The sequence below is a fragment of the Dipodomys merriami genome, unplaced genomic scaffold (genome assembly GCF_024711535.1).
Source record: "Dipodomys merriami isolate MVZ:Mamm:240054 unplaced genomic scaffold, mDipMer1.0.p SCAF_25, whole genome shotgun sequence".
NCBI classification, from domain to species: domain Eukaryota; kingdom Metazoa; phylum Chordata; class Mammalia; order Rodentia; family Heteromyidae; genus Dipodomys; species Dipodomys merriami.
The window spans coordinates 24,642,616-24,668,457 of NW_027203937.1; the positions used below are offsets into that span (position 1 = coordinate 24,642,616).

Here is a 25,842-nt window from a genome sequence, read left to right on the forward strand (position 1 = left end):
ATAAAAATTTAAAAAGTGCCCAGGCCCTGAGTTCATGCCCCAGAGCCAGCACAAAAAGAGGGGGGGAGAGGGAGTCTCTTGGGAGACACAGAGCTCCCTCCTGGCTGTGGCCTAAGACAGGCCAGAGCAAGGCAGTCTGTTTTTAGGAATCTACATGTGCCATGTTGTGCTGTTTTGATATCTGGCTGAGGGAGAACTAGGAAGTCACAAATGTCTTAGCAGAGTGTGTGGCCAGGAGTTCTGTTCCCTGGCCCCTGGGCTTGCACACCTGAGGGAATGGTAAGATGAGGGGGTGAGTAGGATCCAGTGCCACAAGCTGCAGTGCTTTGGAAATCAGAGGACACAGACATCTGCACTTCTCTCAGAAAGTGGCTTGAGGAGCACAGGACAATGTCCCCTGGCCAAGGCCCCAGAGTCCTCATAAAGGACTCAGAGGCAAAAATGGCAGTGCTCAGAACAGGCCACCAAATAGGAGTTGTTATCTCTAGGACCCAAATGCCAGGGTTCAAATCCCAGGCCTGATACTTGTTAGCCGTGTGATCTTACAGGAAGGTAGTTAACTTCTCTGTGCCTCAGTTTCCTCACTATGAAACAGAAATGATGACACCTACCTCATAGGGCTGATTGGAAGTTAAGTGATAAATGGTACCTGGTTGGTTGTGATCTGATCACTGGATAGCCACATATTTTGTAGGCAGTGGAGTTGGGGCAGACTTAGGTGCTAGGGGGAGAGGCTAGAGTTGCTAATATGAAGATGTAAGGTCTATCTGAGCTCACACTGACCTGTCCCTAGGAGCTTCTAGGAATCCCTGGAGGGGAATTGGAGGGAGGATCACAGGGAGACCAAAGCCATTGAAAATCAAGCTTGTACTGCTAATGAGAGCTTCTTCACACCCCAGTTTGCCAAGCATCTCTGAGCTCATACTGTCCCATTGACTTGGCTTCCTGACATGGTTGTTCAAGAAATCACCTAATGCACTGGTCAAACTGCTTCTGGAGTTGAGGGCTGTACAGTGAAGTGAAGATAGGCTACAAGTGTCCTGAGGAAGGAGTAGGGAAGAAGAGACTGGGGAGCTAAGGAGGCTCTGAAAAGACTCAGATGTTGCCTCTTTTATCTGCAGGAAATTGTCCTGCCACAAGCTGTTATAGAGGGCAGGATTGGAGGGACAACTCTAAGAGGCAGATCCTCCATGGCCCAGGACAGAGCTGGCCAGTCATAGGTAGACTCCTTGTGGGCCATGAGCTTCTTGTCAAGGAAATATTCATAGAGACTCCCAAGACCATCCCCTAGAGATTCCCAGGTTGTAGGTCTGGGGGACTCAGGTATCTGGGGTCCAGAAATTGCCAATGTGACTGGTTTAGGGAATCACAGCTTTGCTGTGTAGTAGAGGCTTAGATGTGATTGAGGATCATCTACCTCTGACAGTGGTCCCCTAAGGCCCCAGGTATATGCTCTAATAGCTTCTCTTATTTGGCTACAAACTGTTCCTTTGACTCCTTTTCCTATGTCCCAGCCAACCAAGAGAACACTGCTCTGAACATAGCTGGACAGAGTGAGTTTATTGTTAGGAAGATTTGTTTCTTGATGGCCTTTAATTACAGCTTCTGATGGAACGGAGAGAAAGAGAGCCAGCAGAAATGTGGTCTTGTAGCCTTTGTGTGTGAGGCCTTCCCTAGCGCTCTTCTTAATGATGGGAAATGGGGGCTGGGATGGGAGCATCCAAAACTAGGACTGGACCCCAGGGAGCTGTAAATGCAGAAGGATGCTCTGTTCTTTGACTGCTTCACAGAGTGGGAATTCACACAGAACTAGGATTTCCAGCTGCGTCCCGGCCAGCCACGCTTCCCTGGCTGCCTTGCTTCCACTACTCCCAGGGATTCAGGCTCCAGCCCCTGGAGACCTCAGAGTGGCTCAGGAGGCCTGACCCTCCCCTGAGGCTCTGGTTGCCTGAGGAGCCCAATGTGTGCAATAGAGGCAGAAATCCTTTCTGGGCCCATGTCTGATTCACTTCTCAAAAACTCAGAGAGGCCTGGAAATAAGGATAGAGAGTAAAAAGAATAGTGAGTATCACACGGGCCTTCTGGGGATCTATAGTGTCTTAGTCCTTTGGTCCTTCGGCCCGACAGTGCTGGGCTAACAGACAGGATAGAGGAGGCAGCAGCTGATGCTTTTCCTGGGTAAGACATGAAGAACGGATGCAGGCAAGGCATGAACAGACTTGGTTTCAAAGGTCTCTGGACCAGGATGCAGAGCAACTTGGATTGAAGGTGATACCAGTTAGGTCTGACTGCAGAGTCCCCCTTCTCTTACATGCTGTGCTTGCTCTTTCCTGGTTGGACTTGGGGTCCCAGCTGGTCTGAATTCCTCACATGTCCTTCTCCTGCTGAGCTCTAGCAATGCAGAAGCCACTGGACTCTGCAGACTTTTGTCATGTGCCATAAGCACAGAGATAGATCGTAGCCTTAAAACGGCCTTCAGAGAGTTCTGGTTCAAGATCACAGGGAACACTGAGTTTGTGTCAAGCTGTTATGGGGAGCTTGTGCTGACCAATCAGGGGTCTCTTTCCTCCACTTTACAGTCAGCTCATGCTTGTCACCCTCAGAATCTCACCTTCACTCTGTCCTAAGGTTGTTCCTACGTGTGATGGGGTGTTGGAGCATCGAGCATTGGAAGGGTCCGTGAGTTTACGTGTTGTCTCGTTTTATTCTCCAGAGGATACAGTTTGAAAGAACCTTTTCTGTGGAACTGGGTTTTGAATTCAGGACCCCACAATTGTTAGGCAGGGTAGAGGAGGCAGTTGAATTGTCCACCTCCCAGCATAAAATAACTTTTTAATTAACTCTTTAAGAGCAGAACTCAGTGTTAAAAACCTGTGTTTGCAAGTGATGGAGCTGCATCTTCACTGGTCTTTTCTTAGTACTATGTTAGGAATGGTTTATTCTTAGAGCAGATGTTTTGGGGAGTTACACAGAATTTTAGAGCTAGAGTTTGCATCTAATCTAATTCCAGAATACTACTATTGTTCATGAAATGGAAGAAGCCAGGGATGGTAGCTTTGGGAGAAAATCAGGGTTGGGGAGTGAGACAGAGTCCAGGAAAGTCATGGCCTAACCTTTTTGGGTCCGGTCGTGGGACCTGAACTCTGGGCCTGGGCACTGTCCCTCAGCTCTTCAGCTCAAGGCTAGCACTCTACCACTTGAGCCCCAGCACCACTTCCGGCTTTTTTCTTTTTGCTTATGTGGTGCTGAGGAATCGAACCCAGGGCCTCAGGCATGCAAGGCAAGTGCTCTACCACTGAGCCACCTTCCCAGTCCTGGCCTAAGCTTTTGAGAGCAGTCATACCTGAATCTAACTGTGAGTATTTTGCTCTACATTGTCACTCCTTCATTAATCTCCAAGTTTCCAGATCTTGGCAACCTTGATGGTTTCTGCCAAGCAGCAAGCACCCCACTATGAACCAAGATGCCCCAGGATGGGTGTAGAATATTAAAAACAAACAAACAAAATCACCGAAGCTTGAGCTTCAGTTTTCAGAGAGTGGTGTCTTGTGCTACTCTCATGTAGGACAAAGTTCTGCAGCATCTCATGAACTTGGGACACAGTTTCAAGGGTCTGAGCTTTTCTAAGTAGTTGCTATTTAAATTCCCACAGTCATAATGTGTAAGAAAACAAATATCATCATGACATGAAAATGTTCACTAAGAATCTGCCCATTTGGAAAAACAATGCTCACACATACATTCTTCCTTCACTGAGCAAATATCTGTTTCTAGCCCATGTGGCTCCAGTCAGTGTGGATGACAGACAGAAGAGGATGATACAAGTTCAGCGCAAATCAACAACAAAGTTCACTAAGCCAAAGCAAGCCGCATTGGAAAGCTCCATGTGCAAGTTCTGGATACAATGGAGCTGAATGGATGCCAATGAAGAGAAAATCCAATAGGGATGATGGTAAGATAGATTTCTCAGAAGGGAATGATTTGAATGCAAACACAATAGTCAATGTATATATGTGAAAATGGAACGAGAAAAAATGAAGGGATGGGTAGGGTTAGAAGAGATGGAAGAGAATGATGAAAGAGATGACATTAATCAAGATGCATTGTACTCATGCAGTGACATCATGAATTGAAACTCCTTTGAACAACTGCTTACATAAATAAAATCTACAAAATAAACTCAAAAAGGGAATGATTTGAATATTAAAAGATTTAAAGAGATCCTTGGGAAAATGAATGGAACCCTTACATACTATATGGTCTCTTAACGAAGGTGCCATAAAGTATAATGTGAAGAATTGCTATCATGTTGGTATTTTTAAAAATCAACTTTGGTGGGGGGTGGGGAGAGGACCGGGTCGAGGGAGAGGAGGAGTATGGAAAGGGATGGGAAGGAGGCAACAATGCTTGATAAGAAATGTACTCATTATCTTGCCCATGTAATTGTAACTCCTCTGTATGGTATTCTCACAATAAAAAAATAAATAAAATAAATAAATAAATAAATAAAATAAATCATCAACATCAACACTTGATTAATTCTTAGTTCAACTTAAAACATAACCTTGTACTTTCTAATATATAAATAGCTAAAAAAAATAGCCTGTTTTCATATTTCACTTGCACAATAAAATCTCAGTGATATCCTTTCAACAAGTCTCTGTTTTCACTGAAATTTTTCACTATATACGCTGTAACTCTGACCTTCATTTTAAGTGGATTCACTCAGAGGGGACTTTCGGCTGTATCCACTACCATGACATGACTGTGCTCTCTCTTCCATGCCTTTCTCCAGTGCAGAAGGGACCCTACTGGGCCAGGGTGTTTAAACTTCCCATGAAACCTCAGTAGACATAGCCTAGAGGTGCAAGATCTCAGCCCACTGCAAGCTCAGAGTAATAATTCCTCAATGTTCAAGCAACCCACTTCTCCAAGCACCTACTACAGCTGCACTGACTGTCACAACTCTCTGGCCAGCTGGAGAGATGTGGCCTCGGACCAGGGCAATGTTTAGGCCCCCAGCCAAGCTAGCCATGGATAAGAAGAGGCACTTACTTGGCTAGTGGGGTTCTGGGCTGCCTGTGGCTCTCCGGGGGGCTCCTCATCCTCAGGAATGTGGGGCATTGCAGCCTCCTGGCTGGAGTGGCCCGGAACCTCTGCTGCGTCAGCCCCAAGGATGCTCCAAGAGGCCTGGGCTCCGCAGGCTGGGGAGACGCCAAAAGGACAAGTCAAATTCCTTCCCATCGCTGTCCCAAGCTGGGTTCCATTTCCAGGAGCCAAGAGCCACAGAGAGAGCTTGCTTGAGTTTGCATCACTGCTGGAGGTCAAGCTAGGCTAGGAGCGGCCATTCAGAATCACATTTCCTCCTGCTCTTTGGCTTTGTTTACAAAATCAGAGGTGACCTTTTGCATCTAATTTGGTCCTTACAGTAAACACAGCTATTCTAGAAGGGAGAAAAAGTGCCTCCGGCTCTTCAAAGCCATAACTCATAGACAATATTCCATTGGGATTAGATTGATATTTCTTTATCATTTATTGAGTTCTATTGAGCGTCAGCCACTTGAAGCATTGCTAACTCATCTAATTGAATCCATATGATGATCTATAATGTAGATGTTAGGAATCCTGCCCTACAGATGAGGGAGCTGCTTCCAAAAGTGGAAGCCACTCATCCTAAGTCACTTAGAGAACCAGGCAATTGCATCCAGATCTTCCCAATGTGAGGCCAGGGCTATTTGCACTGCACCTCACAGCCTTTCTTGGCTAAGTGTCCTGACTTCCTCCCCAGAGAGACAATAAAGAACACTGTCATTTACTGAGTACTTACTGTGTCCTAGGGCCTAATCCAGGTGCTGCTGACTGCTAGAAGAAAGCTCCAACACTTCCTGTGCCTTTAAGTGTTTTTCCTATCCACAGAAAGGAGTGGAAAGGCCCAAATGACAGAGTGCTACAGGACAAGCCCAGATCTGGCATCAGCCACAACTGAGAGATCCTCTGACAATACATACACTTCTGGACCTGGATCCTTGAAGCAGGTGGGATGTCCAGTTCATTGTGGATATTCAAAAGATTCAATAAAAAAAATGGTAGTTGATTTGTGTTTCAAGAACTAGAGAACTTGAGTCTTGGCATTTGTCATTTGCCTGGAATAGACACCACTCAACTCTGAAATAGGGCGACCCCTGCTGGTACCTTTGAGAAATCTTATCCCAAATGAACCACCCATGAACTGAACCAGTCTTTCACCACAAGCACACACTACTCTACTACACACGTTGTTACTACACACGTTTGAGGATGTGATCTTAGCTCTCAAGGAGACCAGTGGTGGGAGATTATTGGAAAGTAGCATTTCTGGATAAATAATTTGAAAGTGAGACGTTATCAGACCTCAGAAAAAGGCCTCTAACTACAGAAACAGAGGCATCAAGACAAATAGTGTTTGATATGGACCCTAACACTGAACGGGGAACTGAATTTATTCAAACAGAATAACTGGAGACTAAGTAGGAGATGAGATGGGAAGAAAAGAAGCCATGTTGGGCATATATTCAGCCTTGGGGGTGGAACTGTTATGTCCTCATCCCAGGCAGCTACTGTCTGAGTAAACTAAGTCCACAGCAAGGTGAGCTCTGGGATTCATTTCTATCATCTTTACTTTGACTTCAGCTGTGACAAGGCCAGTGGGGCTAGATAAAGTATACAGTAACAGAAGCCATGGCAGCAAAAGAGTATTTACAAACCTTCAACTCTACCTGGTTGGCTAAAGGTCTTAGGAAACCTCCTTCAAGTAAGTGGGATGTGGGTCTAACTCCAGGTTGTCTTAATGGGAATATGATATACAAAACATAAGAGGTAGCCATTTTACTTTTTCTTTAGGTAAGGGATTTTATGGGCTAAGAAGGGCTCAGACAAACTGAAGCATGTTTAGAGAAGTGGAAGCAGTATGGTTGGAGGCAAGAATTTATGTTGAAAGGGCTAGAGGCCTTTAACTTGGACAAAAGAAGCTGCAGAGAGAACTGCAACTCCTTTTCAGATACCTGAACAACTTTCAGGTTTCTGTTGTCTCCAAAGGACAGGTGTCTAGCCAATGACCAAGAGGACAGACTGAGGAAGGCAAAGGAACCCTGCTAGAGGGTGGAACCAACTGAAGATGAGACAAGACCATCTTTAGGGTACTGTGCTCCCTGTTCCTGGGAGAGTTCCTGGAAGGCTGGGTCCAGGGTCAGACGGATCTAACCACTTCAGGGACCTTTGCCAACCCTGGGAATTCCTGAAATCTTGAGCTCTTCCTACACACAACCAGCCATGACCTGATGCTCCCACCCTAGGTTTCTGGGACAATAGTATTCCAAAGGCCCATCAGGAATAGCTGATTTTCTAACCCTCCACTTCCCTTCCCCACCTCCCTCTCTCCAGAAAGACTTTATCTAGTCCCTAGTCAGAAACAAAAACAGTAATGAACTAGGTCAGTCAAACACAAGGATCCATGTCAGCTGCAGCAGGATGGAAACAGAATGGATGCTGGCTGAGGTCCTACCCATGACAAGATGGAACCCACACTCCTGAGGGAGAAGGAGTCCTAGCAACCCTGCCTGCTGGGCCATTCCCATGCTGTTCCTGCTCTGTTTGCTTTCTCTCCCATCCATTATTATAAACTCCCTGCTTAAAATAGCAAGGTAGAAGCTCAGTCCTGCCCCCAGGGTGACATCTGGGTTCTGCTGGAGTTTGCGGGCACGCGGACCTCACATCCATCACACCATCGGTTGGAATACAACCTCCAGGAAGCAGTGATCTAGAGCACAGGCCCATAAAAGGAGAAAACATCGAGTAATGTTTGGTATCCCCAACGTTCCTTCTTTAGCCCACCTTAGACAAGTCAGGCCCCATGAGCCAATCAGGGTTTACATCTCTGTTCATTCTGCCTCCAGCCAGAGCTGGCCCACTTTCCAAGAAGGGAAACTGAAGTATAGAGAAGGAAACAACATGATTGAGCCAGTTATCTTTGTATATAGTACAAATTACCCAAGGGCCTCTGGTGGCATAACTATCCAATCATTTATGTAATTGAAGAGATTACAAGTCCCTAACCATCCTTGAATGTTTTAACTTCCTCCTACTTGTGAAAGAAAGGAAAAAGAAAGCATCAATGGCAATGGTACTCACTGGACATTATGTTGAAAATGAACTTCATAACTTGTGGGGATGGGAGGGAAAAACTGGGAGAGAGCAAGGGAAGGGGTGACCTTATCCACAAAGAAATGTACTCTTGATTTATGTAACTACAACTCCTCTGTACATCACCTTTATAATAAAAATTAAAAAAGAAAACATCAGGCTGCCTAGTAAGTGTCAAACACTATGTTAGGTACCCTCAAGAGCTGTCTTGTTCAACCCCTATGAGATTGCTCCCACTTAATCAAGAACTAAGGCTCTTAAAGACTCAGCAGCGTACAGAAAATCACACAGCTAAGTCTGGTCAAGGATTAGCTCCTAGACTAGTTTGAGAGCAAAGCCCATCATCTTCCCCCTCTTTTCCTCTGCCTCCTCCATCAGGAGTTCTCCTAGAGTGTAGCTAAAGAGCATTACATAGGCCCTCTGTCCCCCAGGGAGACCTAGAGTGTGAACTTCCAGGGGCAGGAAGAGGAAGCAAAAGCAACACTTTGATTGTTGGGCCAAAGGTCTTCTGAGGCCAAGAGAGTGGACCCACAGTCTAAGGTTGAGAGACACCCACACACATACTTTGTGGTATGGTAAGTACATTCATTCATCTTTCCATTCACTACCAGTCCTTCCACTCAGTTCACTCCCTTACTTTCTGACTCTTTCATTCACACACACATCTATTGGTTTGTTCATTTAACCACGCACCCCAGGAAGTCCCACAAGAGAGCTGCTGTAGGACCCCTTAGGCTTCAGAGTCTGGGAGGGAAGGCAGAAGAGGACTGTCCTGACAGAGTGCACGAACATGCCACCCCAGGGGCACACATGTCCACCTGTTCATAGCTGCCAGTGGGGAAGGTTGTAGCAGCATGGGGTACAGCCCCAGTTGAGGGCTTGCTGTACCCCAGCATACCAGGCAGAGGGACTGTCAACAGGAGTCAGTGTGAAGAAATGAATGGTCTTTACAGAGACTCTGGCCATTACCTCGGTGTAGTGACACAAGTTCTGGTATTGGTAGCATGATTAGACCTATTTTACAGATCAGGAAACAAGAGGCTGGAGACATTGCCCATGAATGGCAGTACCACACATCCTTGTATGTCTACCTGGCTCACCAACTCCCTGCTGGGCCAAGCCTGCTGCTTGTGGGTGGTCTTCTTGGCTGGAAGAGACCTCTCCTAGACCTTGTAACCTGTTCAGAGAAAATCCGAGCCCCACAGGAGACATTGGATCCCAGGAACCCAGCCTGCATGCAGTGTGGATCTACCAATCAACCAATCTACCAATGTAAATGTCTGGGAGTTAGGGGAGCAGCCAGGGAATCAAAGGGTTAAGCCCCTCCATTGACCTCTGTGGAGTGACTCAATCTTCTTTCTCAGAAAGGAGGGTTTTAGTCTTCCCGCTTGGGACTGTTGCTTTCATTTAGCACTCAAAGAATGTGAGAGCGATTAGGCTGCTATTAATACCCACTCTAGCCTCTCCTGGCTAGAGTGAGGAGCAGGGGACTAGGCGGTGGGGGAGGGGGGGTGGAAGGGACTGCATGCATGTCCTCTGTTACCACCTTTGCAAATCCAGGGGTAAAGGGAGAGTTCCTGCTTCCCCTGCTTCCACTTTTGCAGACCAGGGCAACTGAGGCCCAGAGAAAGGTGAAAACTTAACCAATGCCACACCTGAGGGAGGGAGGAACACCAGAGCAGGCTCCCAAACCCCCTAGACCCTGCTGCCCCTGGCAGCATTCTGGTATCTGTACTGGAGAATAAGCAAATGTTGCAAGGCCTCCCATCTTTCTTCCCCTCTAGGCTTCCCTCAAAAGAGAGAGGGCATCCCCATCCCTGCCCACCCTGGCCCAGTACATTAGAGATGAGCCTAAGGTCTTGAGAGGCATCTCTGTAGGTCTCTGGGTCTGGACAACTGTAGACTGTGTCCTGTATCCCAGAAGTAGGCCTGGTGCCTAGGAACATCCCCATTAGCCTTAGAACCTTAGAACAGTGCAAGAAGACTTGAGGGCTCCACAGATGAAGCTGTTGCCTCTCTCCCTCTGTCTCTTCCTTGTTGAATTAGTCTCCTTTGGCTCATGGCTCCTACTTTCTTCAGTTATTGGTTTTTATTAGGAGCACATGCAAGGTGCTGGCACCCAGCACACACTCTCTAGCCCACCCAGGCCCTGAATAGGCATTGGAACTCTCCCAGCCACTGGCAGCATCAAAACCCAAGCAGTGTGCCTCCCAGGTAGCTCAGAATCCCCAGATGGGTTCTTACAAGTCAAGGAGACGCAGCCCTGGCTTAGCCAAGGCTTCTCCTCTGTACAAACAGATAAATCACCACCAGGCACAAATGGAGTAGAACCCCAGAGATGACCTCGAGAGACGCTGACACTTGCTCTGTTGGGGGTGGCCAGTGGCTGTGAGGAATGGACTGGGAGTCATTTTGCAAGTGTTTTTTGGCTGAGAGAAGGAGCACAGGGCTGAGAGCATCAATGACACCCAGCCCTCTTCTTGCAGCCCCTGTGCTGTGGTCAGTCCTGGGGCAGTGCTGTGGTCAGTCCTGTGCCTGTGTTGGTCAGTCCCAAGTCTGTGCTGTGATCACCCTACATTGGATCTACTTTCAGAGCCTTGGTTCTTTTGGTCACCCCCATGCTGATAGTCAGTCTCAAAGGTTAGAGGCTTCCATTTTCAAATAACAGGTACACACTGGAATGGGCCCTTTCTAGAAGAGGGACAGGCCCACAGGTACTTGGGCTATCCTAAACAGCTACATCTAGATGCTGCTGTTGCGGGTGGGGGTATTCTCTCTGAAAGCAGTTTTGTATTGCAGAGAAGAGTCAGGGAGCAGAGGTGGAAGGAGAACAGAGGTGGAGAGAAAGCCTTGTGGACAATAGAGAGGGCAGGATAATCAACTAGAAGGCCTTCCTAGGATTTTACCCCTCAGTACCCCTTTGTGGTCCTGGAAAGTCTTCTCAGTGTCCAGCTTTCTCCCCAGCTAAAGTTCCTCCCCCCTTCTATAATCACTATGGGCTTCATGGGCCAGGTGTCCTGGGAGTGAGGGGGGCCTTGCTCATCTCAGGACCAAGCCGCATCAAGAGGAGAGTCTGGGCAGCTCCTGGGAAGAACCAAGTCAGCCCGGATACCTGCACCTAGAGCAGAAAGGGAACACACCAATATAGACATAACAGCCACTAAGAGACCCTCACTTCCTTGGGTTCTCCTTTCCCCAAGGCCTATCCTTTAGGCAAGCCATTACAGCAGCTGGAGGCAGAGAAACAGAACCCAGTCTTACTTTGTAGGTCTCAAACAGATAGAAAGGACTAAAAGGAAAAGGACTTCAAAGAAAACATTCCAAGTAAGGTAACTCTCTCATCCCAGAGACTAATAGGCTTATGGGATGAAAGAGACAGAGGGGTGGAGACTCAGAGGCCGTGAAACAAAGAAGAGCTCCAAAGAGTAGTTATTTGGCCTATCTAGATAGATCAGGGCCCTGAATATTGTCCCGTAGGTGGGAACAGCACAATCATTTCTGTGCAGCCACAGCAGCATTGCCAGGCCCAGGGCTGCAACTCACTGAGAATGACTGAGTGGCCACTTGCTAGCTCAGGACTGATGGACAGGTTGTCAAGCACAGCCCAAGAGCATAGGACATCATCCTCTGGCACTCAGGAGGTCCCTTAGAACAAACGTTATCCTGGAGCAAAAGGAAGATAGACATATCTGTACCAGGTCTTATAGCCCTTAGAAAATGGCCACCCATGCCAGGTGCTGGTGGTTCATGCCTATAATCCTAGCTATTCAAGAGGCTGGGATCTGAGGATCTCAGTTCAAAGCCAGGCAGGAAAATCTGTGAGATTATGAGCTCCAATAAATCACCCAAAAAAGCCAGAAGTTGAGCTGTGGTTCAAGTGGTAGAGCACTAACCAGCCTTGAGCAAAAAGCTCAGGGACAATGCTCAGGCCCTGTGTTCAAGCTCCAGGACCAGCACCCACATAAACACAAAAAGGGCCCCCCTAAGGTTAGACCTCCTTTGTCCCCTCCCTGCCAGGAAATAAGCCAAAACAGCTCCCCAGGTTTCCTTTCTAGTTTGTTCACTTCAGCAATTCTTTAAAAAAAAAAAAATCCACTTGAAAACATTTTTTTTCTTCTTGGAAATATGTGCAATTGCTCAATCAGAGGCAGTTCAAAGGCACTGGGACAGCAGACAACTATCTGAGCCTCCTATTTAGCTCCAGGCAGAAATAAATCTTGTTCAGTTCTTCGTTGTTCCAGTCATCCAATAGCTTCTTCCCTGAGTCATTCACTACATGTGACATGAGTCATTATCTCTGGGGTCAAAGACCACATGACATTCCTAGGTCTGAGAGACCCCCAAATAGATCAGGGCCCCCAAAGGTTCACTAAAAATAAATGGAGGATCAGGAGCCCTCCGGGGCCCTGGGCTTTTCTCTACCCTCCCCAAGTAGATGACCTGGGGCCACTGAGCCTGGACTTCTCAATCTTTCTGCCTTGTGCTTTGAATAAGCCTCTGCAGTAATGTGCAGAAGCTGCTTGTACAGTTCACAAGGGTAAAAGGTACAATTTTCCAGAATTCTGTAAATTGTTAGACATAGACATTATTAAAAATCAAGTTACATAAGCTTAAACTAAATAAATTACATTTTAAAACAAAGGAAAAGGCCTGGGTCCTAAATGGTAAATTACTTGCCTTGCATGTGAAAGGCCCTGAATTCAATCTACAGTACTACAAATATAGATAGAGATAGATAGATAGATATTCAACTAACCATCTTTCTAATTATTTTATTAGATTTGACCATGCTATACTCTTGACATAACTGCTTCCTGCACAATGGAAACTGTAATAGCAAACCACCTACATACATCCTCTTTCCATACTTCATAAACTCCTATCCAACCTTCAAGACCCAGTTCATACAGTTTCGCCTTCATAAATCCATGCCTCCACTTCACCCCAGGAAAAGTTGTTCCCTTCCTGTATTTTTTCCCACTGCTGCTATAACCAATTACCACAAACTTGCTGGCTACCAACAACAGGAATTATTATTTTACAATTCTGGAGGTTGTAATTCAAAATTCAGTGGACTAAAATCCAGTGTCAGCAGGGTTGTGTTTCTCCTGGGGACTCAAGGGGAAAAATCCATCTCTTCTTTTTCCAGAGGCTGGAAGCTGGCACATGCCCTGGTTGATGATCCCTTGACCTACCTTCCTAGTCAGTAGAAAGCTGGTGTTGTCTCTTCCCTCTGACCTCTGCTTCCACCTCCCATTTCCTTCTCGTGGCCTTTGACCATATCTCCTTCCTAGGTAGACTCCAGAGATTACAGTGCGTACACCCAGATGATTCATTGTAGCCTCCCTGTGTAAGCATGCTCAGTTCCATGATACCTGCATAGATTCATAACCTGTTTGCAGTGTCACATTCACAAGTTCCAGGACTGTAGACCTCCGGGTGGGGAGACTACTCCTCTCTTCTCCATGGCAACTTGCACAGTCCTCTGCTCAGCTACAGCTGCTTAACACCTTGAGCCCAGAAACGGTGCTTTACTCATACGGTCATAAACAACTTTATGAAGATTCATAGCTTAAAGACTTCCATTCAGTACAGGTCAAATGCAAACCGCCACTCACTAAATCCTCGTTGAATGAACAAACAATTGAATGGCACCACATTTCTAATAAACAGATAAGAGAGCTTTGCCTCGATTAAAACAGCTTCTGTGAAACTAGAGTTCAGGTAGAGGTGGTATGGGTTTACTGGGGCAGGAGAGACAAATGGCAGAGCCCCTATGAAGCGATGGAGACCACGGAACACAAGAGAGCATCGATGTCATTTACCTGGAACAGCCTCTAATCAGTTTTAAGGTCATGAAGAAATACCACCTTTTGTTGGCTAGCTTCCCCAATTTCCAAGAAAAGCCAAAAGCTTAAGTTAAAAATAAAACTACCCAATTTAGAAATGTTAAAGCTAAAACAAAAATGCAGAAAAACACAACTCTGGGGAATTCATTCTGCAGCCACCAGTTACCACCTCTGATTTATACCTAAAAAGTATTCTTCCTCTGGGCCTTAGTTGCTAATTTATCTAATTTAAATCAAGCCTCATAAACAGAAGCAGCTACAAGGGCTTGCTGGGAAAGCAGAAAACTGAGCAGAGCCTGGCTTTTCCTAGTCCATCCACACAAGTCTTGCATTCAGGGTGGTTACCCTATGGGTCTCTTCTTGCTGACTGGGCCTAGAGAAGATGCCCATGATGTCCCCTTGCCTTGTTTCAATCCTTCATGGGAGGCCAAGCCTTGATCCACACCACAGGATGTCTTTACCTGTCCCATGGCCATGTCTCTGAAAATGTCAACTGAAATCCAGCCCAGGGCTAAGGCAGGTATGTTCTGTCCAGTGCGCATGTGCTGCTGCACTGTGAAGATGCAGACACATGCAAGGGAAATAGACCAGGCTGAGTTTTCCAGCTCTGTACCTGACTCTTGGTGACCTTAACAAAGCAACCAAGTTCTCAGGGCTCTGTCTGCCATTCATGAGATAGGATTCAGATACCTTTCTCCATGGATCATTGAAAATTTTAAGAGAAACTCGAGGAAAATACACTTAAGACCCTTACTCATCTCAGAGAAAAACATCGGCAGCACGTTACCTTTGCTTCATGCAACAAGGGACTTTGGTTACAGCCTAGCCATCCTCTTTTCCATGTACTTCACAGGTTTGGATTTCTGATTTCCCAGCCACCGCAGATAAAAAGCAGTGGAAAAACAAGTGACGTGACCACAGCAAGGAAGTTATCATGCTCTGACAAACAGAGGCCACACTGACCTCTGGCCCCATTTAGTCTGGTGGCTTCTCCCTCTCCAGCTGTGAAGCCCTTCCTGGTGTCAGCCCAGTGCAGCCACTGTGGGCATAAGGAGCCAAGCTCTGCTGCTGGCTACTGGAAAATGACCAGAGGACAAGTTCCAGTTAAGAATGTCCTCATCCAAAATGGTTCAGCTGTATAAGGATCTGAGAGCTGGTTGTTTTAATTTATATTATAAGGAGGGGCGTGATTTGTATGATTCTGTTTTCATTTAAAAATAAAATACATATTTCATGTATATACATTGCATGTGGAATACACGTATGTGTAGACAGATCATCAATAGCTTTTATGTATCCATGGGGGTGAGGAGAAAACAAAGACAAGGAAGCCTAAACCCAAATGTTAAAAGTGGCTATCTTCAAATGGAATTTTTTTAACTCAACATATTTAAAATATGTATCTTTATATTTTTCTGTGTTTTTTCCCACAGTGAACATAATTTACTTGCTTACTAAATAACAGACCCTTTTTTTGTGGGGGGGCAGCATCAAGGTTTGAACTCAGAGCCTCATAGTTGTTTGGCTGGCACTCTACCAATTGAGCCACACCTCCAGTGGAGATGTTGGCCCACTGGAAATTCTCAAGGGGCAGGGCCTCCTCCTTTGACCCCTCCAGGCCCAGTTCTACCACCAGGAGTCCGCAGGATTAATTTATGAGTGGAACTTCTGGCCTTAATGTAAGTCTAGCGATGGTCACAGAGCAGTCCCAGCGGTCCCTGCATATTCACTTGAAAAACCATCCAATATACTCCATGCAGTGAGTGGGCTGTTTTCAAAAGTGGCCCGGTGCTGGCTGCTCTGTACTCCTGGACCTGTCTCCTTCCTGTATACCCTGAGGCTTTGCAAGGTGGCACAGCCTCTGAACCCAAACCCTGACTTGTGGCCTAATTCCTGCACTGATAAGGGGGCAGACTGACATTTGGGGTCCTGACAACCTAGCACCTGGATCACTCCCTCCTTCAAGGAAGGTCTCATTATGGGGAAAGAGGACAATGAGATCATACAACTTGCTGGGCCTGAATCTTGACGGACTAGTAGAATCCTGTCCTGCCCACTCTGCACACAGGACTCTCAGAGAACGTACATGACAGAGCCTGCTTCAGAACTGCTTTTCCTCCTGTCAGAGGGCTCAATATCCTGCCAGAGATCCCAGCCCAAACCATGGGGCTAAGAATGCCTCCATTCCCTGTGCTACAAACATACATGGAAACTCTCAGTGCCCAGAGAAGATTAGATTTGACCCACCTCCAAGTTCTGGTCTTAAAGACACCAGGAAATCAATCAAGACACATTTGCTGAGTTAAATTTCAACCCTCAAGTGATTTTCAAACATTGTTGCTTCTTGATGGTGACCAAGGCAAGAAGATCTCTGACTCCTAACCCTCCCAAGAAGAGCAGACCCTGAGATGTGCCCAGGGTAGCAACAGAACAGGCCACCAGCCCTCAGTTCAGTGCCCCAAAGTTTAAGATGGGGACTCCACGGTTTCAGGTGGGAAGGACTCTTGCTTACTAAGGCCAGTGGTGGAGTGGGTACGGCTGTGAATCTTAGTCAGGGTCTTTTCTTTACCCCAAGCTGAACTGTGGGGCAGTTGTGTGTACACAAAGCAGTCCCCTTGGTGATATATAAACATTGCAGGATCTGAGCCTTTAGACACAATTCCAGCAGAGACTGGCAAAAATGGCAGAAGTGGGTGGGGTCAGAGTGATAGAGGGTGGAGTTAGGAAAAGCTCCTTCCAATAGACACTCCAGGGGCTGTGAGTTGCTTATATATCAGTGACCTACTACTTAGATGGGTGCGTGCAACTATGGCTCCTTTATGACATGAGACAAGAAGAAACCACGAAGAATTACTCTCCAAGGGAGCTGAGTTTCCACATGGAAGGAAAAGGAAGCATGATAGCAATTCCCAGGCAAAAGCAAGACAGAACCAATGTTTATCAGACCAAGTGCTCTCCCTGACTCTATATCCTTTGTCTTAACTGGTCCTTACAACAGCTCTGTATGGGATTAAAATCCTCATTTTATAGGCAAGGAAGTGGAAGCTCAGAAAGGTAAAATAATGAGCTTGAGGCTTCATAGTTACTAGGCATGTACTATAAATGGAGTTTGAGCTCAGGTCATCTGACTTCATACCCAGGTTCTGTTCAGTGTCCTCTGGCTGGTATTTGGGATGATATAGAACCAAACACCGGTAACATCAACAATGTCCACAATAACTACCACCTAAGAAATATTGACTCAGGACCAGAGGGGGTTTGTATAGCTTTTCATCAATTCATCACAGAGAGGTATTGTTTTGAACAATCAGGTTCACATTTTTCTGTCTGTATACTGCACCTAGTTATACATATAAGAGTTCCACTGAAGTTAACTGTTTAGTAAACATCCTAGAGTTTATGCCAAGGATAGGCTTTTCTTTGCCTCTAAAATTCAGTTCTGGGAGCTCTGAGAGAGAGTTACAGTCAGGGCTGTATGGAAGATGCCTGACCCAGTTCTGCAAGGGCAATTCTGGGGAGGGCAGGCAGGGGAACAGACTCCTTTCCAAGCCAATCTCAGCCATGAGGCCCTGGGAAATCACTGGTGCTGGACAGGGGTTATTGGATCACCCCATGAATTAAATCTAGCTATTCTGTGGGCCCTTCTTCTGAGCACTGCTGGGAGCACCTCAGATCCATGAGCTAATATTTAGCCCAAAAAAAATGGCCCTGGAAACACTGGTTCTCCCTGTGAAGTGATCAGTGTTCCACATAGCCTTTTGGAAACGTGATTGTACTCACAGTGTCTTCCCCTGCTCTAGACTCATTTGGAGTATTTGGTAAAACTCAGGTTCCTTGGCCCTCCTCAGTTCAGTACTGAACCTCAATATGAGAATAGGTTGGGAAATCTGCATGGCAACAGCGCTTGGAGACGGATGCACCTTGTCCCAAAGGCCTGAGCCGGTCAACCTCTGGTGTACCGATGAAGTCCAGTTCCTGCATGCATGTGAGAATTTCTCCTCTGAGCCTGACAGCCTCTCACTTCCTCTAGCCACTAGTACCAATATACCCTCATTACTTAATGCCCCAGTTTCCAGAATGTTCTGCATGTCAGACCTCAGTGCTGCTCCTGCCTTGGCCATCTCCCTCACTAATCTCCATCACAGAAAACTCTTTTCCTATAGGAGCTGCTTCAGGCTTCTTTGGGGGACTAATCTGCTCTGCCTCCATTGCTTTCTTGGTGTTTTGAACTGTTTAGCTGGAAACATAGATTTTAACCTTCTATTTGCTACTTTCTAGCTTTGTGACTTATGTCCTTACAAACTGTGATTTTTTTTAAAAGCAACAAGTGGCTGGGAAGGTGGCTCAGTGGTAGAGCGTTTGCCTTATATGCATGAGCCTTGGGTTTGGTTCCTCAGCACCACATAAACAGAAAAAGCTGGAACTGGTGCTGTGGCTCAAATGGTACAGCGCTAGCCTTGAGCTGAAGAGCTGAGGGACAGCACCCATGCTCAGAGTTCAGGTCCCACAACCGAAAAAAAAAAAAAGAAAGAAAGAAAAAGAAACAAGTATGAAAATTATGTAATATAGGCCTACACAAGGCAACCATCATAATGGTAGCTATTATTATTATTATCATTATTATTATTCCTATGTCGTTATGAATTCATCTAACACGGAATTTAAGAAATCATGGTTTGCCAGCCAAATACAACCTATAGACTAAATTTCAAATAAAGTGTTAATGGAATATAACCAAAACCATTCATTTGTGTATTGCCAATGGCTATTTTCACATGACAATGACACTTTAGTAGCCCAGGCAAATCCATCAAACAAACATATTTATGTTTTATTTTGTTTTGTTTCAGAAAAGTTGGCCAACCCTGATATAACATGGTTGCAATTATTTTTTAGATTGGTGTTCCCTATCTGGCTATGACTTGAAACGTTTTCATGGCATACTGCTCCTCACGCTCCAAAATCCAGTGTTGGTCATCTTTATATCCATAACTATTGATGTATAATTAAAGCAGAGTTTGAAGTGAATAATAAAAGCATACATCTCTAGAAGGAAAGATTGGCACGTCTTCTGGAGGGCCAGGGGTGGGGAAATTGGGGAAGAAGAATTGAAAAGAGGTTTTCATGGATCTGAAGTGTTCCCAATAGTTATGTTCCACATATACCTGTGGCAAAGTGGGTACTGGCCTTAGTAAACTAGTCTCATCATTTCCCACCATGCAATCCCAGCATCCTGGCCCTTGAAGTTGGATGGTGTTTCCTAATGGACAGGGGATTTCCACCAAGCACCAATGGCTCATGGCCATAATCTTAGCTACTCAGGAGGCTGAGATCTGAGATCTGAGGTTTAAAGCCAGCCCAAGCAGCACAAAAGCTAAGGGACAGTGACCAGTTTGAGAGCGGGCACGCGTGCGGGCACACGCGCACGTGTGCGCGCGCGCGCGCGCACACACACACACACACACACACACACACACACAGAATTAGTGGATTTCCATTCCCAGTCAAGGATGGTCCAACTGGTCCAACAACTCCTAGGATCTTTACGGTGATTAATTTTGTCCACCCGTGTTCAATAAATGAACCAATTGATTTTTTTTTCTCGGCAGATTTACATTTTGTTTAGTTTCAACTACCAATGAATTCACATTTTCTGAGCAAAGTAAATACCTTGTGGAAAAAGCACTCTGACCTTGGCCTATTATGCCCCTCTCTGGGGTTGGCTTTCAGCTTCTATACAATGATTTTCAGACTTTGGACTCCCTGGTATGCTAGTCAGAGAACTGGCCTTTCCAGTTCCTGGTGAGCCCATGCAGCAGGCTGACAACAGACAGCCTGGCATAGATTTTTGCTTCTTCTATGCCTCTGTTTTTGAAGACACACACTGTAGTTCTCCCCAGCAAGTATGGAAATCCCGTCTCTTTTTTTTTTTTTTTTTTTTTTAGGTTCTTATGTTTGAAATGATGGCCTTGCAGTTGTATGGGTTGCTGGCTTGTGGATGCTCTACCACTTGAACCATGCCTCCAGCCTAGTTTTTTGCTGGTTAATTGGCGATGGAGTCTCATGGACTTTTCTGCCCAGCTGGCTTCGAAGAGTAATTCTCTAGAGCTCAGCCTTCTACATTGCTATGATTACAGGCATGTGCCATCAGTCCTGGATTTCTTGAGGTTTCAGGAAAACACTAACTCTGAAGCATATCTTCCAAAGATGAAGAAGTCACCCATGTGGAAAACTGGTACTGAAATGGAAGCACTGAACTCCCCCTTGAGGCAAGATGAAGATCCAAACAAGCAATTCACCCTTCTCTTCAGCTAAAATGTCTCCTTCCTCTCCACCTTTCTGTAGGCATCCCCATTGGCAGCCAAAATCCTGAGCCTGCAGGACCCTGGTTATCTGGGGGTGAATCAGTTGTACTGTAGCTTGACTTGATTTCATTGTGAGAGATTTATGCCTGCCTGCTTCCTAAAAGGGCTCGTGGCTAGATGTCTATAGATCCACTCAAAGGCCAAGAGAGTTAAAAATACCACTAAAAAGTGACCAGAGGAAAGAGGGAGCAAATTCCATAACTCCATGCTGAGGAGAGACAACGCCCAGTGCCAGGATCCAGAGGGAAATCTCAAATCTCAGTTCCTGTTGACATAACTCATTGAGGCCAGCAACCTTCTACTTAGCCCAATGCTGGAGCTGTAGAGCAAGGGACAGCTATTTCTTGAATTTCCAACTGACCTTTAGCTCTACAGGTAGCAAAATCAAAGTGAGATTTTACATTTAGAGACTTCATAGGACTTTTTATACAAGTAGGCACATCACCATTTGGGACTGCTTTTGCTTTTTTATTTGTTTTATTTGTTTATTGGCCCTGTTCTAGCCAGTTTAGTTTCTAGTGAAGTCTTTCTTCCTGGCTTATAGGTGGCTCTGTTCTCCATGTGGTTGCAGTAGGCATGGTAGTAGTATAGAAAGACAAAGAAAGAGAGGGAGAGACAGAGATAGAAACATAGAGGCAGAGAGGAAGAGAAATGAAGAGAACTTGTATTAGTTTTGAAAAAGACAGTTTAAATACTGGTTCCAGTAGCTGTGAGCTTATCTGACAGCTAGTCATTGACCCTCCTTGATGTGGCTTTTGAACAGACCTGACTACCATAAGCTTCAGAAAAATTCAAAACCAAAACTGTGCCCAGGACCTGTTAGCTCAGAGATGAAAAGCAGTGCTTTCTACAATCCCTGTCTCTTGGTGGTTGCAGGGGATGTGTTTCATCCCAAATGTTACAGTTAACCAGAGATCAGATCTATTAGAGGAAAACCATGAGGCCATTGTTATGGGCTGAATTCTCTCCCCCTAAATTCTTATGCTGAAACCCTAACCCTTAGTACTTCAGAATATGACTGTATTTGGAGATAGGGCCTTTAAAGAGGTGATTAAGTTAAGAAGAGGCTATTAGGGTGGGCCCTGATCCAATCTCACTGCTGTCCTTATAAGCAGAGGAAATCTGGACAAGAGACACCACGGATGCATGCGCACAAAGGACCATGTAAGAATGTGGAAGAAGACAGCCACTGAAGAAATGAAACCAGGGCCAAGTGTAATGGTACATACCTGAAAATTCTAGCTAGTGAGGAACCTGACTTAGGAAGATGAAGATAAAAGTGTAACACTCTATCTGAAAAACAAACAAACAAAAAAAGTACTGGGAAAGGTGACCCAAGTGGCAGATCCCTTGTCTACCAAGCACAAGAGTCTGAGTTCAATTTCCAATACTAGAGGAAGAAGAAGAAACAGGGAAATCAAACATGTTGACATTTGACATTTTGATCTTGGCCTTCTCCAGAGCTATTAGAAAATACATTTCTGTGGCTTAAGCCACCTGTCTTGTATTTTGCTGTGAAAGCCCTAACAAATAAATACAATTGATAGACTTTCTCATCTCTATCAGATTTAAACTCCAATTTGTTTCACACACCTAATCTTTAATACTGAGACGAATAAAATTTGGGAAATAATTGCTTTAGTGTTTTAATTTCTATCCCAACCCTAACGTTCCTTTTAGGATCTTTTCAATAAAATGAAAATGCTTGGGACTTGGCTTCAAGGATTCTGTCTTTGAAGAAGTAAAAACATTTTGGTAGATGATTTGATCTTGTATATAAAAATCATGAAGAGGAAAAAAGCAAGAGGCCCTGAGTTCAAGTCCCAGTATCTGCACAAATATAAAAAGTAAGAAAAGAAAAAGAAAGAAAGAATAGAAAAATGGCTAAACAGATATATTGATCTACTACTTCTACTCATAGTTGTATTCTCAGGAGAAATAAAACTAATGTCCACACACAACCCACATATATAATGTTCATAGCAGAATTTTTCATAATAATCAAAATGTGGACACAAACTAAATGTCTAACAGGTAAACAAAATGTAGCATACAAAATGCAGTATATTGATAAAATGGAATATTACTCAAACATAAATTAAGTACTAATGCATATTAAAATGTGAAATAAATGAAAGACCAATTCTCCAAAACAATAGATGAAGTGAAAGAAGTCAGGCACAAAAATACCACATGCTGAGGCTGGGAATGTGGCTTAGTGGTAGAATGCGTGCCTAGCATACATGAAGTCCTGGGTTCAATTCCTCAGTACCACATTAAAAAAAAAAGCTGTGAGTGGCACTGTGCTCAAGTAGTAGAGTGCTAGTCTTGAGCAAAAGAAGCTCAGGGACAGTGTCTGGGCCCTGAATTCAAGCCTCAGGACTGGCAAAAGAGAGAGAGAGAGACAGAGACACACAGAGAGAGACAGAGACAGAGAGAGAGAAAAAGAAAGAAAAGAAAGAAAGAAAGAAAGAAAGAAAGAAAGAAAGAAAGGAAGGAAGGAAGGAAGGAAGGAAGGAAGGAAGGAAGGGAGGGAGGGAGGGAGGGAGGGAGGGAGGGAGGGAGGGAGGGAAGAGAGGAGAGAGAGAGGCAGCCAGGCAAGCAGGAAGGAAGGAAGGAAGGAAGGAAGGAAGGAAGGAAGGAAGGAAGGAAGGAAGGAAGGAAGGAAGGAAGGAAGGAAGGAAGGCAGGCAAAGAAATACTACATGTTTGAGGCATGTGAAATGACCAGAGTAGAAGGTGATAACCTATAGACAGAAAGTGAATTGGCTGCTGCTTAGGATAGAACAAGGAGTGGCTGTTAATAGGCATGGCATTTCTTTTAGGGTGATGGAATGTTCTAGAAATAGATAGTGGTGATGGCTACATAATTCTCTGAATGTACCAAACATAAGTGGATTCTACACTTAAAGTGGTTGAGTTGTATACTATGTGTATTGTATATTAATGTGTGTGTGTGTGAGAGAGAGAGAGAGAGAGACAGACAGAGAGAGAGAGACAGAGAGACAGAGACAGAGAGAGAGAGCATACTAGTTTTAGCCCTCACCATGTTGTGAGCTCCGTAGGCACAATTTTTCTCAAACACAAAGGTGGAAATTAAGCTAGATGAATTTACCTCTAATTCCCTGTGAATATATAATACAAGGAAAATGGATGAGAAAAAGAGAGGACATTCATGCCTAGGATGGGGTATTTGAGAAGTGATCAAGAACAGGACAAAGAGAAGAAATAGTAAGAGCAGAAGTAACAAAATGTGGGCTTTGAGAGACAGACACATGGACACAAGGAGACAAGACTCAAAAAAAGAAAGAAAGAAAGACAAGCTGACGGTGGTACAGGTGCACACCATATCTCCATTCTTCCTTCAAGCAAATATTCAGCAAGCACTCTCAAATGCTGAGCTCTGTGGACCATCACGAGCTTGGCAGATGGAGACATTCAGCTCAGAGCCAAGAAACAGAGCAGGAAATACCCAAGGACAAGCATGGACAATGTGAGCTGCCATGCAGAAATTCTAGTTAGATAGTGGTGATGACTGTGTAATTTTGAATATACTAAAATCCAGTGGATTCTATACTGGAAGTTCACAAGTTTATCCTGTGTCCATACATGTGTGTGCATACATGCATATCATAACACACACACACACACACACACACACACACACACACACATACACACACAAACACATTCAGCAGGCCACAGAGTAGAATCTTTTTGTTTTTTGTCAATTGTGGGGCTTGAACTCAGCCTGGGTGCTGTCCAAGGCTAGTGCTCTACTACTTTAAGCTTCAGTGCCACTTCCAGTTTACTGGTGGTTAATTGGAAATTCAAGGCTCATGGACTTTCCTGCCTGGGCTGGCTTCAAACCGTGAGCCTCAGATCTCAGCCTCCTGAGCAGCTAGGATTACAGGTGTGAGCCACCGGTGCCAAGCAAAATCATGTTTCTAGGATGCACCATTTCTCATCTGAGACATTTGAAATTCTGCTAGTAAAGACACCCGAGGGCTGGGAAGGTGGCTCAGTGGTAGAGCACTTGTCTTGCATGCATGAGGCCCTGGGTTCAATTCCTCAGCACCATATAAGAAAAAAGCCAGAAGTGGCGCTGTGGCTCAAGTGGTAGAGCGCTAGTCTTGAGCTGAAGAGCTGAGGGACAGTGCCCAGGTCCAGAGTTCAGGCCCCATGACCAGACCCCCCCCCAAAAAAAAAGACACCGAATAGTTGTTGCATTTTTATACACATGGGCAAAAGCAGAAATGCCATCTTGTGGGTCTTACCCTGAAGTCTCTGTGAAATAAGGATAGGAATTGTTTCCAGCCTGTTTGTCCCTTAGCAGTAAGGCCTGACTGTGGGAATGGAGAGATCCATGAGCTACTACATACATGCAAGCTCCTCTGGGCTTTCAGCTGGAAACTTTCCAGAACACATTCTGTTTCACTGCCCTTTTAGTCCTCTAGATGTGCCCCAGTAAGGGTAACACATGTGCCCCGTCTTATAGCTCTTTCGCTACGGACCAGTACGTGAAAGGGAATTTCAGCTCAGTAGGAAAAGTGACTTTAATCTCCACCAATCAGCCATCTTCAGGAGAGAGAAGGCTGGGGAAGATTGTGGATATTTCTTATTCTGTCTTCTAATTCCAGATTTAACCAGAGTCCAAGCTTCAGAATATTCCTGAAATCTGTGAGTCACATCCTAAGATTAGAAATTCATTTTTTTTCTATTAGCTCATGAAAGATTCTCTTTGGAATCTTTGGGGGCTCTGTAAGCTGGGTATCACACACAAACAGGAAATGCATAGCAACCTTGGGCAGAAAGAGTGTAGTTACTCGTGTGCAGAATCTGGGCAGGCTGCATTAGCACTGGGCCCAGAAGCAGCCCTTGGGCTTCTAAAGGTCTCCTTGGCTGCCCACCATATGGAGAAGTCATGAATTAATGTGATTCAGACTCCAAAAATAGTCATCAGAACATCTAAGATTGCCATCCATCCTGAGCTGGGCCAGTCCCCTGGGAAGGTAGACATTTCTAAAATGTCCCCATTTACCCAGCATGCCTTATGTCAGGCCCAATTTCAATCTTGGCCACTGTTAACCCTCCTGCTCCTGCCTGCTCATTCCCTCTCTACTCTGCATCAAGATTCATGCCTGCATCTTGCTGTGACCAAGTTGAAGGCTTTTAACCCAACATAGGATTTAAAAGGGCAAACATGGCCCCTTCACCAACCTGTGATTTAATTCCCAAAGCTGAAAATGGAAGCAGAATCCTGGGCAGCCCCATGCCTCTGGCCTCATGATGCTCTTGTCAAAGGGAGACATTGCCACGGGGCTGTCTTTCACTCTGAAAATTATTTTGGGATCCCTGGAAATGTTATGATCATGAAGACTAGTCCTTATAAGTATACTTCAGTGCTGGGTATGTCCTGTGTGTGGACAGAACATTGTCCCTTTCTTCCCT

The 25,842-nt window shown here is 45.2% G+C and overlaps 1 protein-coding gene across 10 annotated transcripts in view; it reads right to left on the bottom strand.

The window, feature by feature from the left end:
• Irag1 (inositol 1,4,5-triphosphate receptor associated 1) overlaps window positions 1-25,842 on the bottom strand; it is a 106,876-nt gene that overhangs the window by 71,186 nt on the left and 9,848 nt on the right. For 4 of the 10 annotated variants that reach the window (XM_070035309.1, XM_070035307.1, XM_070035317.1 and 1 more), the window contains exon 2: window positions 5,056-5,204. The exons of 2 other annotated variants lie outside the window; for them this stretch is intronic. In XM_070035309.1, the coding sequence (XP_069891410.1) occupies window positions 5,056-5,124 (69 nt within the window). In that variant the 5' untranslated portion in view covers window positions 5,125-5,204. Of the gene's footprint in view, window positions 1-5,055; window positions 5,217-14,814; window positions 14,857-25,842 lie in introns of those variants that run through there. 4 more of the 10 variants (XM_070035310.1, XM_070035308.1, XM_070035312.1 and 1 more) reach the window with 3 other exon arrangements.